Source organism: Poecilia reticulata, chromosome 7 (assembly GCF_904066995.2).
Source record: "Poecilia reticulata chromosome 7, P_reticulata-male-v2, whole genome shotgun sequence".
In the NCBI taxonomy this organism is placed as follows: domain Eukaryota; kingdom Metazoa; phylum Chordata; class Actinopteri; order Cyprinodontiformes; family Poeciliidae; genus Poecilia; species Poecilia reticulata.
In genome coordinates, this window is record NC_088836.1 from 6770098 (window position 1) to 6784395 (window position 14298).

The 14298-nt window shown below is 38.6% G+C and overlaps 1 protein-coding gene across 1 annotated transcript in view; it reads right to left on the minus strand.

The window, feature by feature from the left end:
- Window positions 1-11039: 11039 nt before the first annotated feature.
- Window positions 11040-14298, minus strand: part of skia (SKI proto-oncogene a) — a 68190-nt gene continuing 64931 nt past the window's right edge. The window contains exon 7 of the mRNA XM_008412923.3: window positions 11040-14103. Coding sequence (XP_008411145.1) covers window positions 13933-14103 — 171 coding nt within the window. The 3' untranslated portion in view covers window positions 11040-13932. The remainder of the gene's footprint in view (window positions 14104-14298) is intronic.

A 14298-nucleotide genomic window follows, 5' to 3' on the forward strand; every position in this document is an offset into this window, starting at 1 on the left:
GAGATGTTTCCATCCCTGAAATTATGATGCATAGAATCATATATCTAAGTCTAAACTAGGTTACAGAGTAAACGCAATAAAAACATGCTTTATCTGTGGCATATCAGTACACTTAATGATATTAGTGATTAGGCAATGCATTCAGCAAGTACTTTTACTTTTAATACTTAAGTATTTTTAAAAACCAGTACTTTTTTACTTTTACTTAAGTAAAATGCTAATGTGGTACTTTGACTTTTACTTGAGTACATTTTTGTCTGTGTATTTGTACTTTTACTTAAGCACATTTTTTGAGTACTTTCTCCACCACTGCAGCCATGTCTACAATCGTCTCTAAATCAACCAGGCTTCATGTGATTTCCACCAGACTTTTATGGTTGACTTCAGTGAACCTCTAAAGACCCCAATAGCCTTACATTATAACTTGACTCCACTGTGCTCTCTAGGTTAATCAAACAGCTGTATCTCCTCTCTACATTGGCTAATCTACCTGAGATATTACGTGCTTCACCAAGGAGCGCTGCTGGAAACACAATGCAGCTAATGCCAACGTAAGTGACTAGATAAAGTATCAATCCAGCTGTTCAGATACACATATTTTCTCCCAAAACTTAAACTGTCATAAACTGTGGTTGGTGGTGGTGAGGATGAACGCTGAGACCAAGATGATGATGATGATGATGTTTATTATAATTTAATAAAGAGAAGCTCAAACACAGTCCAGTACGGGCAACATGGCAGGAAAACCTGCACACAGCTAATACAGGTAGCCACTGAAAAAACTGAAGACTGAATGTGACAGCTACATTATTACATTATAACTTGACTCCACTTTGCCCTCTAGATTTATCAAACCAAACCAAACCAACTTTATTTATAAAGCACTTTAAAACAACCACAGCTGATACAAAGTGCTGTACATTAAAACACAACATAATAAAAAAATAAAAACTTACAGTTTAAAAACATACAATTTAAAACCAGATCCCGCTGGTGTTGAAAGCCAAGTAAAATAGATGGTGCAGTGGTGTATGCACAGCAGCTATGAAGGTTGCCAGCCTGTTTGGTTCAACGTATCTCTGTGAATCAGTGTTTTCTGACATGAACTTCATCAAGAACAAACACAGAACATGCCTAACTGATGCACATCTGAAAGATGCACTCACAGTTGCATTTTCAAGTTACACACCAGATTACAGAGCACTGGTGAACAGCATGCAATGCCAGTCTTCTCACTAATAAGGAAACCAATACCAGATGTCAGTGGCAACATGGCAGTGTCATGGCAAAGTTTAATTAAAATATTGAGGAATTGTGTTCAATTTAAAAGTGTGTTCATGACACATAACAGTTATAATTTTGTTAAAAATGCAGCAGTCATGAGTTCCTAATGTGATAAGATTTATTTTAAAATATGTAAGTTGATTTTTCTTTAACATTACATAATTGATAACTTTTTGAAGCATGGTGCAACATAGTTCATGATTTGTTAAAAAAATGTTTGAGTGGCTAGTGAAAATTGGACATTTTTCCTATGAAATGTAGAGATGTAAGTGGTTATCTAAAAATGTATCAATTACTGAGATTAAAAGAGATAACGTGCTGAATATTGATATCTGTTTCCCACCTTGTTTTCATTGCTAATTATTGTGACTGATAGCATTAACGTGATCAGTTTCTTCCCATAGATGAGAATCATTAATCATTATTGATAATTTATAACTAAAGGCAAACTGAGTAAATTTGTTATTTCAGAAGAGCGTATCAAACTGTTAGCCTTTATATGACTCAGTACCCATGAAGTAGCTTTCAGTTTCAAAAAGGTTGGTTACCCCTGATCTACTCGCTGCAGCCAATCAGCAACACATTTTTGTGCATTGTCTCTGAGCAAAGCCAAACATGACACACTGAGTAATTCAAGGAGGGCGGGTTCAGCTGCTCCGTGAGAGCATGAGCGGTGGCAAGGGGGAGGCGGTGCTGGGACCAGGCGGTGGCTATAGGCCTGAGCGGCGCTTGGCTGCAAGGGCTGCTTGTTTTTTTTTTGTATTTTTATTTTATCTTTTTATCTATTTTGTTTTACTTTTCATGTTTTTGTGTGTCTGTTTTTGTATGTCTGTGTAACAGAAAATTCTAATAAAAATATCTTGAAAAAAAAAATAGTTTGAGTCATGCAGAACTGATTTGACCGTTTCCATAGCAACCATCAGAAGCAAGAAATTCCCCCAGAACCACTGTGAGCTCATTGTAGCTATGACATCATCATCTATGACATAGATCAAAGAACATCTGAGGTTATGAATGCTTGAATCTCAAAACAGGAGTTCATATCCAATCATCTCTTCGACTCTTCGACTCTGCGTGTTTTAGCAATTTTAGTATGGAACAGGTTTTAACAACTGTCTTTTTCCCATTAACTTTTGGTGCTGGATATGTCATCACCACCGGAGTAAGGAAGATTTTTAATAAAATACTTCCTGGGATAAAATTTGAAACCTGGAGTTACCAGGAAGAGACCACTGACTATGACGAGTTTGATGCCTTTATTTTCAACCCTTCGCCGATTGTAAAACAAACTTCCCCGGCTGGGGAAGTTTGCAGAGCAGAGGTTGTCCTCAATGAGTCCTCAACCTCTGCTCTGACAGAAGTGGCATTCAAAGACCGGTCCCAAGAGAGGGCTGTCCCAGGGGAAACGTCCTCGGCTGAGGACGTTTGCTCTGGAAAAAGGAGACCGGACTATGAAACGCTGACTTCTGTGCTGCAACAAAGGGCAAGGGAAGAAGATATCTACGGCGTTTGAGCTCTTCATAAGTCAAAATACACCGCCTGCCCAACATGCGAGGATAGGGCTAAGTACAACCCACACCTGCTAGATAAGGATAATTGCTGTTCGTTATCTTGATAACTTCACACCCACAGTCCAAAAAATGACTGTCAAGTTAATTGGCTTCTCCAAATTGTCCCTAGGTTTGTGTGTGTAGGCTGCACAGTGGCACAGTTGGTAGAACTGTTGCCCTGCAGCAAGAAGGTTGTGGGTTCGATTCATGGCTCCGGTCTTTCTGCATGTTCTCCCTGTGCATGCGTAGGTTTTCTCCGGGTACTCCGGTTTCCTCCCAGTCCAAAAACATGGCTATCCAGTTAATTGGCCTCTCCAAATTGTCCCTAGGTGTGTGTGTGTGTAGGCTGCACAGTGGCACAGTTGGTAGAACTGTTGCCCTGCAGCAAGAAGGTTCTGGGTTAGATTCACGGCTCCGGTGTTTCTACATGTTCTCCCTGTGCATGCGTGGGTTTTCTCCGGGTACTCTGGTTTCCTCCCAGTTCAAAAACATGACTGTCAGGTTAATTGGCCTCTCCAAATTGCCCCTACCTGTGAGTGTGTGTGCATGGTTGTTTGTCTCTGTGTTACCCTGCGACAGACTGGCGACCTGTCCAGGGTGACCCGCCTCTCACCCCGAACGTTTGCTGGTGATGGGCACCAGCAACCATCCATTTTCTTAACTTCTTGGCCCATCGGACAAGGGTGTTAAAAATTTTAAGGGTGTTAAAAAATTTTTAAAAATTAAAAAAAAAAAAAATTTAGGACAAGGGTGTTAAGAAAATGGATGGATAACCAAAATTCATTGATGGTTTTAAGTAGTTGAGGGATTGAGCACTTCAGATTAGACAACATTAAAATAATGTCATCTGCAAATAGTCCAATTTTAGATTCAAAACTTTTTATTCTGACTTTTTATTCTGTATGTTTTGATTGTTCCTTATGGCAAAAGCCAATGGTTCAATTGCCAGAATAAAGAGGAGGGGTGAGAGGGGACACCCTTGATGTGTTCCCCTAGCTAGATTAAATGAATCAGACATAATATTATTCGTTATAACTGAGGCTGTGGGTTTATTATAAATTATTTTAATCCAGGTTATGAAATAACTACCCAAGCCAAATTGAGATAAAACATTGTATAGATAATTATGTTCCACTCTGTCGAATGCTTTTTCTGCATCAAGTGAAAGTAAAGCTGTATCGGGATGTTCATATTTAGCTTGCCGCCCCTTTATGAATCCGTTCTGATCAGGTTCAGAAAGAGATGGTAAACATTTCTCAAGCCCAAGTGCTAGTACTTTAGATATTATGTTGGCGTTTATAAGAGAGATTGGTTGAAAAGATTCGCATCTGGTGGGAGGTTTTCCAGGTTTAGGTAGTACTGTTATGATTGCATTTTGTAGAGAAGGAGGTAATTCTTTAAGGGTTTAACTTTCTGCAAGCATATTATAGAGGGGCTGTAGTAGTCAGTTTTTAAATCGATTTACAAGTAAAACTGTGAATGAAGATGTGTGTGAGTTGGTGTCAGGGCAGCAGGTCGTGCTAGACTTTTTTTGTTATCCGTTATCTTGAGCGACAACATAAAAAAAATTGGTCACGCACTATTTTTATCCATGAAATTACAATCATATTAACATCGGCTATTTAGTAGCAATTTATGCGGTTTAGTTAATATTCACCGTGAATCCAGATCCCATCACAAATTAAGCAGATTCTTACCTTTTAACATTGATTTAAATATTGTAATTTTTAAAACTGAGCAGTAATTTTACATCCATGCAAACTCAAATGCGATATTTAAAACTTCAGTACATAAAATCAGTTATTTAACAATATGAGGTGTTGTTTAATTTATTTTTAACATTGTATTTTCATACATTTATGCTAGGGCTGCCGTAGTCTAGTTTTCCAGAGCTACCATCTGCAACTTTAGATGCGTTCCTTCTCTAACACACCTGGATCATTGACTCATTATAAGCCTCTACAGAACTGAATGAGGGAGTCAACCTTTTGTCTGGGGTGTGTTTTAGCAGGGATGCATCTAAAAGTTGCAGTCTGCAGTACTGCACCTGGGAACTCCTGATTTGTACCGTCAATGTGGCCCATTGAGGGAGGCCAATATGCTGAAGTGGCCCTCGGTAAAATTGAGTTTGACACCCCTGGCTTGGAAGTACAATGTAAAATCAACAAAATCTGACATTTTTTCTTGATATCGTCAAGACGCAAAATTCTAGATTTACTTTTTGAATTTAATAGTTTACTTCTCTGAGCAAACAAATACCACTAAAATTGTTTATTATGTATGAGTTTGAGGAACTGTTCCTTCAAGAGCTGTGCTCTTAATAAGTAGGTCCACCTGTTTCTAACGCTGCTACCCGGTGCGTTAAATATGGAGTTAGATTTGTTTCACAATTATTCAATCAAAAAAAAATTACACTCAACCAAAAAAAGAGATTCAATCAAAAAAAAAAAAAAACTTTAAAAATGTTTAAAAATATTTTTATGATTAAATAGTTTTTATGACTTTTTTTTTTGTTTGAGAAGATTTTTTTTTTGATTGAATCTCTTTTTTTTGGTTGAGTGTAATTTTTTTTTGATTGAATAATTGTGAAACAAATCTAACTCCATAGTTAAAGTCTTTACGATCGTTGAGCCAAATTGCCACTAGCGGGCAGAGTTGGGTTCTTAATTTAAGGGAAAGATAAAAGGTTGGACAGTGAACGGAGGTGGTCCATTTGCTTTAATGTGGATGGAGAAGTTTCGTCTTCGTCTTTTCGCTCATCGTAGAACCGTTTTATTGAGCAACACTGATTATTCGTGGCTCTGAGTTTTGCTTTGAGGTACGAATCTGGAACCTCCCCAGTGATGAGAGTGATTGTTCTGGATACAACTTGTAATATATCAAACCGTTATTTAGATCAGAATTAAAAAGCCTTCAAGAAACAGAAGTCCAGATATCTTTGATTTAACCCTCCTGTTATGTTGTGGGTCAAATTGACCCGTTTTAAAGTTTAATTTTTTTTTTAAATAGTTGGAAGTATTTTTTTGCATGAAACTTTTTCTATTTGTCTTAATAGGTGCACTCTACATATAAATTTAATTAGGCCCGAGCAGCTAAGCGCTGTGAAGGCCTATTGTAATCGTGCTGTTTATTATTATTAGGCCGATATGAATGTGTTTCTTCATATTGAGCAGTGAAAGTGAATGAAACGTGTTACATGTCTTTTTCTTTTTTCTTTTTTTTTCTTAGATGAATGGCAGATTTACTTCATTCATTCTTTGCTGCTATTGCCATTTTTATATTGATACTGTTTAAATACAACTGTTTCTTTCATGATTTCTTTGGGGGACAATTCTAGACTTTTTATTCCCAGATTGTGTACTTGGTTGAATGTGAAGGAAGCTCAACGTGTGTCTCGTCTTTCTCATATCACAGGTCAGTAAAACTGTGTTTTATTCATATATATATTAGTTCTTGGAAGAATTGAAAAGGGTTCTGGAATCGAATCTCAACTAATGAGTCGCAAAGTTCGCTTTGTAATTGTTATTGCGTACGAAAACGGGACTTGTTCTGAAGGCTAATTGGAGCTAATGCTAGCGGGCCTGTACACGTGTGTGAGCTAGCTCAGGAGCTAGCTGAAGGACAGCGGAGTTCATTTGAACTTGTATTTTGCACTTTTTGAGAGAGTAATCACTTAAAGGATATTGTTCTGGTTTCTTTATTGTATTTTATGTGATTAATTTTATGGGTTTGTTGAAAACACAGATAAACTATATCTTTGTGTGAAACTGAGTACCGAAGCACAGTATTAAAGGAGCATTGCGCCATTTTCAGTTTATATTGAGAGAATAGTTGTTTATGCAAGATGTAAAATATTGTTCTACTGAAACAATGGATATTGTTAAAAGCTAAAATGCTTAAATGTTAAAATATATTTTATATTATTTTGATAGTTAAATACAAAAGGTCTCAGAAAAAAGGACAAGGTATTGAATTTAAAGCACTAACTACAAAATTAATATGGTTTAGAGAAGTAAAGCTATTTGTGAATTAATTTTGTAACTTGACAGAATTCATAATGCTAAATAGAGCATGTTAAAAGAATGATTGTTTGGTTTAAAGGTATATTACAGTCATTTCTGATGTAATGAAGTTAATGGTTCTCTACCTGAAATATGCGATATCTGAAGTATGTGATATCTGAAGTATGTTGTATATGAAGTGTGTTTATAACACACAAGAAGAATAAATCTTCCTGTTGAATGTGAAGGAAGCTCATCTTATACATTACCCTCAGCCATCCAAGGTTGCAGGGTAACATACACGTATAAAACAATGTTGTATTTGTTTTTATTGTGCGTTCCAAACCTGTTTTGGATATTTTTGGTTGTGATTATGCATACAGGCACACCTCCACTTTTACCGACTGCTTAAATCTGGAGAGATCACGGCTAAGAAATGCCAGCCTACTGGCCCGGTTTTTTTTGTGCCACCTCCTGACAGCCACGGCTCGTCAGCCAGTGACAGACATCCTGCGGGGCCGACTGTGACAGCAGCCGACATGATGTGCAGAGTTGTCGGATTGACAGGCACAGGTCCTGAGACGTTGATCACTTTTGTCAAGCTGAGATGGTAAAACGCTGCAGCGACCCATAAATATTGAACCTGCCCAGAGGCCAGTGACCTGCACCGGCTAATAGAGGCCTTTCTGAGGAACCCAGCTGCGTGTGTGTTTGTGTGTAAGTGCAGCAGAGAGAGAAAGGTCAAGTCTGCTGCATTTGATGAAATGTTGCCTATAGTAGGTGGAATAATGTAAAAGTAAGCAGTATCTATTCTCTTCACTTTTTCCAAGTCTTCTCATACATACATAAACAATTCAAATCCACTGAGCATTGTAAGCACATGTGTTGTTTTCAGCAATCTGTGTCCAGGACATGGTCACTGCCACCACTTTTAATACAAGGGGGAAACAGATTTTAAGCTTTTAATAATGGACTGATTAGATTTTAGCCCTCAAAAGTAAATCAGATTGAACCTTCGTGTACACACCTACAGCTTTGCTTTAATGAACAGAATGACTATTAGATTAAACTGCTGAGGAAAAGTGGAAACCACTCGTACTTCAGTCCGTTTTCTCACTAAATGTGAAACTGTATGAGAGAACAACTAAAACTGGTTTTAAACCAAGCTGGGTATGAGATTCATGGGATCAGTGATACATCATTCCCAAACTAAATAAAGCAATTCAACACAGATGTAAGTTTTACGTCATAATATAAAAAAGATTTCTATTTGTTTTAGACTACGTCTGTGAGCACCAGCCCTTTGGTTTTGGTCCCACGTGCCTACAGGTGCTTTATCAAATCCAGACTGTATAAGAAGCGAACTACTTTTAAAATACATCAGTGACATCTAGACAACAAATGGAAAGAGCCAGAGCTCCACTGGAACGAGGTTTAAGCTCCAACCTACATGAAGCGATGGATTCTTTTTGAAACGCTGACCCTGTATGTGGATGTGTATTTAACGAAGGGAAGCTAAAGCAGGAGAAATATGATCTCTCTTGTCTCCTTCAAAAACTACTTCTGACTAAATCCCCCATGTTTACCTACAGTGTTGGACTTACCTCTACACAGATCCTTTGTCTGTGTATCTGTTGAATCTGATCTGCGGATGTAACGTTTGATAAGAACAGTTTATAGTAAAAATATATTTGAGTGATTCATAGTAATTTATGTAGGAAAAATAATTTTGCTTACTAAATTTCTTCTAATTCAACTTGGTTTATCTATATAGCACTAATTCACAACAATAGCTTCAAGACACTTCCCAAAAAAAATCAAATTCATATACAGATATATCCAATCAACTAAATCTAATCCTAAACAAAGACACAAAGTCGTATATGTTCCGATCTGATCCTGGCTATCAGTCAGTGCATCCAAGTTCCATTTATCATTTAAATGTGTAAACTGGAAACCCAACTAATTACATCAAGTCAGTGACTTTCAGCAGCCACTCCTCTTGGATTAGCATGTAGCAACAGTGGGCAGTTGCTCTCATTAAGTCAGTGACACTGCAGCAAGAAAAGATAGAACTGGAGAAAAATTATTTCACATTTTACTTTAAGGTAACCTTTGAAGTTCTTTATGTATTTAAAGACTAATTTACCTTTGAAAAATCAGCCGGTTGGCCATGAACAACATCGACTGGATGGAGAGGGGCCTAAAGCTAAGCTATACTCTACACACACACACACCCCACACACACACACACGCACACGCGCGGCTTTGGAGCTCACACTAATGAATGTTTACATAAAATGCTGGCAGGCAGAGTAGGCGTAAAATGGAGATCCGGGGTGCACTAGTGTCTAGTTCAGAGTTTGCAGCTCGTCTTTTGCTTTTCAAGGTTTCCTCTGTAATTATGGAGGGCTTTTTTTTTCCTGCAGCTGCTCTAAAACAACCATATCTGGGTACGTAAACCAGATGGGAAATGGAAGGAAGAACATACTCTTATTATTATTATTATTATTATTGTTGTTGTTGTTGTTAGTATTAATTCAGTATTTTTCTCATCAAAACGTTTTACATTATAAAGCAGCAAAATAGTAAAGAAAACGGAAAAAAAAGTACAAATACATAAAGTGGAACATTTTTTTCTTAAAAACCAAGAATACCAATGATGACCAGGCAGAGAAAGGAAAATGGTCACGCAAGCAGTGCCAAGGTAATGATAGGCTGTCACCTCTTACCATAGGGTGTGTGTCCCATTTTTCCCAGAAAGCATCCCCCCCTTTTCTTCTTCTAGTCTTAATTTAAAGGTCAAATGCTCCATGTCCTAAATACTATTAACAATGCCCATCAACTGTTTGATGCTGGAGGTTGGGCTGTTAAGTCATTGCTTAGTTATAGTTTTTTTCCTTGCCATCATCATTAGTTCTAGAATATACAGTATCTATCTGCTATAGTAACTCTTTATTTGACTGACATGACACTGTCTTAAACATGACATAACACATGTCATGAACATGAAGGAGTCTTTGTGAATGTTTATGACAGTTGTCATGAAGTGTAATTCGGCAAACAATGACACTTTTAATGCAAAGTGGCTTTAAAAGTTGCATTGAAAGTGCCAACTTTGCATTAAAGTGTATACATCTACTAAATAATACAAAATCGTCACTTTCAATTAACTTTTTGACTTTTTGTTCCAGATTTGTGGTGCATAGAAGATGAATGCTGCTTCATCATGTTTGGTTCTGGTTCCAGGGATGCAGAGCAGAACCAGAACCAGAAGACCTGAGAGGCATGGAAGATTGACACAACAGATCTTTAATGTATTGATTTATAAACTAACAACAGTATTTTAAAGTCTATTCTTTGAGCTACAGGGAGCCAGTGTAGGGTCTTTAAAGCTGGGTTGATGTGCTCTGTCTTCCTGGTTTTAGTCAGAACGTGAGCAGCAGCGTTCTGATCAGCTGCAGCTGTCTAATTTTTACAGGCAGACCTGTGAAGACGCTGCTGCAGAAATTAATGCGACTAAACATCAACAAATGATGAGTTCCACTAGATCTTGCTTTGATATTTGTCTTTTAATCCTGGAAATGGTCTTCAGGTGATAGAAGGCCGTCTTTGTGACCGTCTTTATGAGGCTCTGAAGGTTCAGGTCTGAGTCCATCACCACACACAGATATAGGACCTGATCACTAGTCTCTCTCTGTAACAGCTGAAGCTGCGAGCTGACTGCAGATCGTTCCTCCTTCGGAAGAAAATACAAATTCCAGAGAGAGAAATCAGGGACTATCATAAAATAGCACTGCTGGATTCAAAATAATATATATATATTTTTTTTATGTAATCAAATTGTCTGAGAAACAGATTTTTTAATAGATGTATATATAATCATCAAAATGAGCAGCAATAAACACTTAAGATTCATCACTTTGTGTGTTATTCTACATAATCAGTTTCAGTTTTTGAATGAAATTTTATACTTGGTTATGTTGTAATTTATTGAAACGCAGGCCTGGTTCCAGAAACTTCACTGATGCTGCAGCAGGATGGAACAAAGAAACAAATGAAACTGAGCTTTGATTTGGATTGACCTGAAATTATTTGTTGAGCCAGTCTGAAAAAAACAAAACAAAAAAACAAAAAAAAACAAAGCATGAAGTCTGTCACTACTTTAGGATAATTAGGAATGAACAGAAACTGGGCCATTCAATCTGGACAAACATCTTTATTTCTGGTAATGCATCTATACACTGTACATTCAGTCACTGTAGTATATAAGCATGGCTATTTTCAAACATAATCTCATAAAGTCCTTTACAATATAGTCCGAGTCGTTAGAGGAGGGAAGGAGAAAGGTGTCAAAACACGGGGGGGAAAAAACGGACGTAGATGAATAAGCCAAGCTTCTTTTCATATTATATATGTGACATTAATACATGACAAAGCTTGCCTCTTACATAAAAATATTTCTAGAACTGTATATAGTATCAGCAGCAGCACAGGGCTAAAAATAATACATGAGGGAGGGGAGAGGAAGTCATGTGGGCCGGCTATACGATGCTGAACATTTGCTTAAAATCTATATGAAGAAGTGAAAAAAAGATAATTCAGTAAAAACTATTTAGTACGAAAAAGAAAAAAAACAGGATAAAATGTTTATGATGGGAATATTCTCTGCATCAACTGTTCCTGAAACATTTTCATTAAAACACAAACTTAAAAAAAACACAACAAAAACGGAAAAGAAAAACAAACAGCTGCTGTAAGAAAAGATATGGAAACACCATGTACATTTATAATACAGTATTGTAAATGAAAAACATATTTACACGTGTAAATTTGTATTCAAATCTTCACACTGGCTAGTATTTGGCCTATTAATACGGACTGTTATTGCTGCTTTGCTGCCCCTCGCTTAGAAAAAAAATGAATTTCCTTTAGAAAACAAGACATCATTAAATCGCTTTTTTTTTTTTTTTTCCTTTGTTTTGGACGGGAGAGCAAACAGGCCGATGTTAGCGCTTCCCTCCGCCGTAGAAAACCAGAACACAGAGGATATGAACTCTGAAGAGTAAAAACTACTAGAAAAATGTACCAATATGGGTCTGCTGGAGGGAGGCAACATCAGGGAATATCTGTAATGCTGCATCAGAAAAGGCCCGGTCCAACACTTGCATCAGCAAACCCAACTGTAAAAGTCCTTATGTACAATTTATAGTAACAATTTACCAAGTTTTTTTTTGTTTTTTTTTCTTTTCAGGATTGTTTATAAAATCTCCTCTGAGAGCATGCATATCACTGGTTCAGACATCAGAAAAAAACAAAAACTTTTGAAGCATTTGTTGAGAGTGTTTTCTGCGCCGCGCAGAGTTCTGTAAACTGCTGATTCAAGGAAACACTGATTAAAGCGCTGCAGAGCACAGAAGGGCCTCTTCGTTTCGAAACCTGCTGATGGGAACGAGACGGCAGCGCCGCCGTCAGGTTTCTGACTCTGGAAACCTTTCGTCCATCTCTCAGGCACTTGAGGTTGTCCAGCATTGCACTCGTTTTTTTTGTTTTCCTCTTTTAATATTTTTATTTTTTATTTATTTTTTGTTGTAAATGTAAGTTGATCTAAATATGGCATTTGGCTTTTATTTAACACCAATGCTTTTCCTGCTAAATAAGACAAGTCGCTTTATGTTGCATAACACAATAAAAACCCTTACATGTACAGTATCAATGCCCAATAAGTGACTATATGAATGGCAAACCTTTTTCATTTCTCATGCATAAAGAAGATGAGATTCCTACTGGAAAACGAATTGTGAACACAACAGACAAGCAGTAAAAGTATCTCCACATACAAAAACAACATCCAAGAGTTGACTGTTTGTTTGTTCGTGCTGCTGTAACAGTCCAGCCCGCAGAGATCTGAGCTGCTCCAAACGTCCTGCAAAGTCCTGCCTGCTGAACATTTTCCTGTCTATTTACAATCAGCTGCTGGAAACCGCAGCAGCTTTTACTCGCTTGATTCTGTGGCCACTCGATGACAACGGTGGCAGTAAAACGCATTTAAACTGGATTTATTTATTTCTTTAAAAGTTTTGACAAAAGTGCGATTTATTACTGTAGAGTAGAAAACAAAAAGAACAATTTTTTTATTTACACGCCTTAACTTAACAATCAGACATTTTTTGTGGTAATTGACGGGAGCCCACTGAAAAGCTCCCGGATGACGAAGCCGGTCTGGAGGGAAAAAAAACAAACAAAAATACACGCCGTCTGTCATTCAAACGTTATGAGAACACAAGGCCACGCTCACACTGGAGGGGGAAAAAAAAATCTAAGTAAAACTATGGCAACCAGCGTGGATGTGTGTGTGAGACTGTCCAACAAGTGCTCAGTGAAAACAGAGAAGGTGCCTTTAACTGTGCCTGAATGGAGGGTTGGATCTGTAGCTGAATGACAGGAAACCTCCTGAACGACCACACCGAGGTGGAGTTTGCATCTTTTACATTTATTGTCTATCATATTCATTTGTTTCCACTCCACTAGCACTGATAAAAGCATTTTTTTTCCTGTACATATCGCTATGTAGTCTCTAGATAGCTTATAATGTCTTGAAAAGCCTCTGCCTGCTTCCAGCCGTGAGCCAACGCTGGAAGCCTTTTATTTGGGGGTGGTGGGGCGGCCCCGGCCCTGCCCTCTAGGCTGTGGCCCCTCGCTGCAGCTGTGATGTCATGACGGCCTTCCAGCAGTTTGTTAGTGCGGAGTGAGAGTCTCGTTTCGTTTCCTGGCGGACGCAGCTGCGCCCGGTGAACTCCGTGTCCTCGTCTGTTTGCAGGTCTGAGTGTGAACGGTGAGTCAGTCAGTGCTGGATTTAGAAACGCGTGTCCCCTGGCTGCTTCTGCTCTCCCCTTCACTCTTCATGGGACTGGATCAGAAAACACCTGAGTGTTTCCTCTGATGGGAACGTTTTCTCTGTCTTCTGGACGATTTGGGTTCAGGTGTCGGTGATGGTGGTGCCGTGGGTCGGCCCAGAGCTGCTGGAGCAGCAGGCTGTGTCGGATGGGATGAGAGCAATGAGGGGGAATGATTGAGTGCCGATGCTTGTCTCGGGGTTACTTGTTAAGGGGCGCTTCTTTGCTGCCAGGTTTGGGCCAGAGCTGCTGTTGGAGCTCCTTTACCACCCTCTCCAGGTGCTCCCTGGCCTCCCGCTCCTGCAGCAGGTCGGCTCTGAGCTGCTCGCGGTCGGCCTCGGCATGCTGCAGCTTCATCTGGAGGTCCTCGATCTGATAAACACAAAGAGAAGTCATCTTAAGAGACAAAACCTTCTATTCTATTTAAATAAACTTCAAACACAATGATCGGCCAGAAAACTGTGGTAGGTGAAGCCCTAGTCTAGTAAAAACCAGCCCGTTGTCCTGCACTTTGCTTCGTCCAGAGGGTCTGGGCTCTCGGCATGACTGCATGTAATTCACTGATCA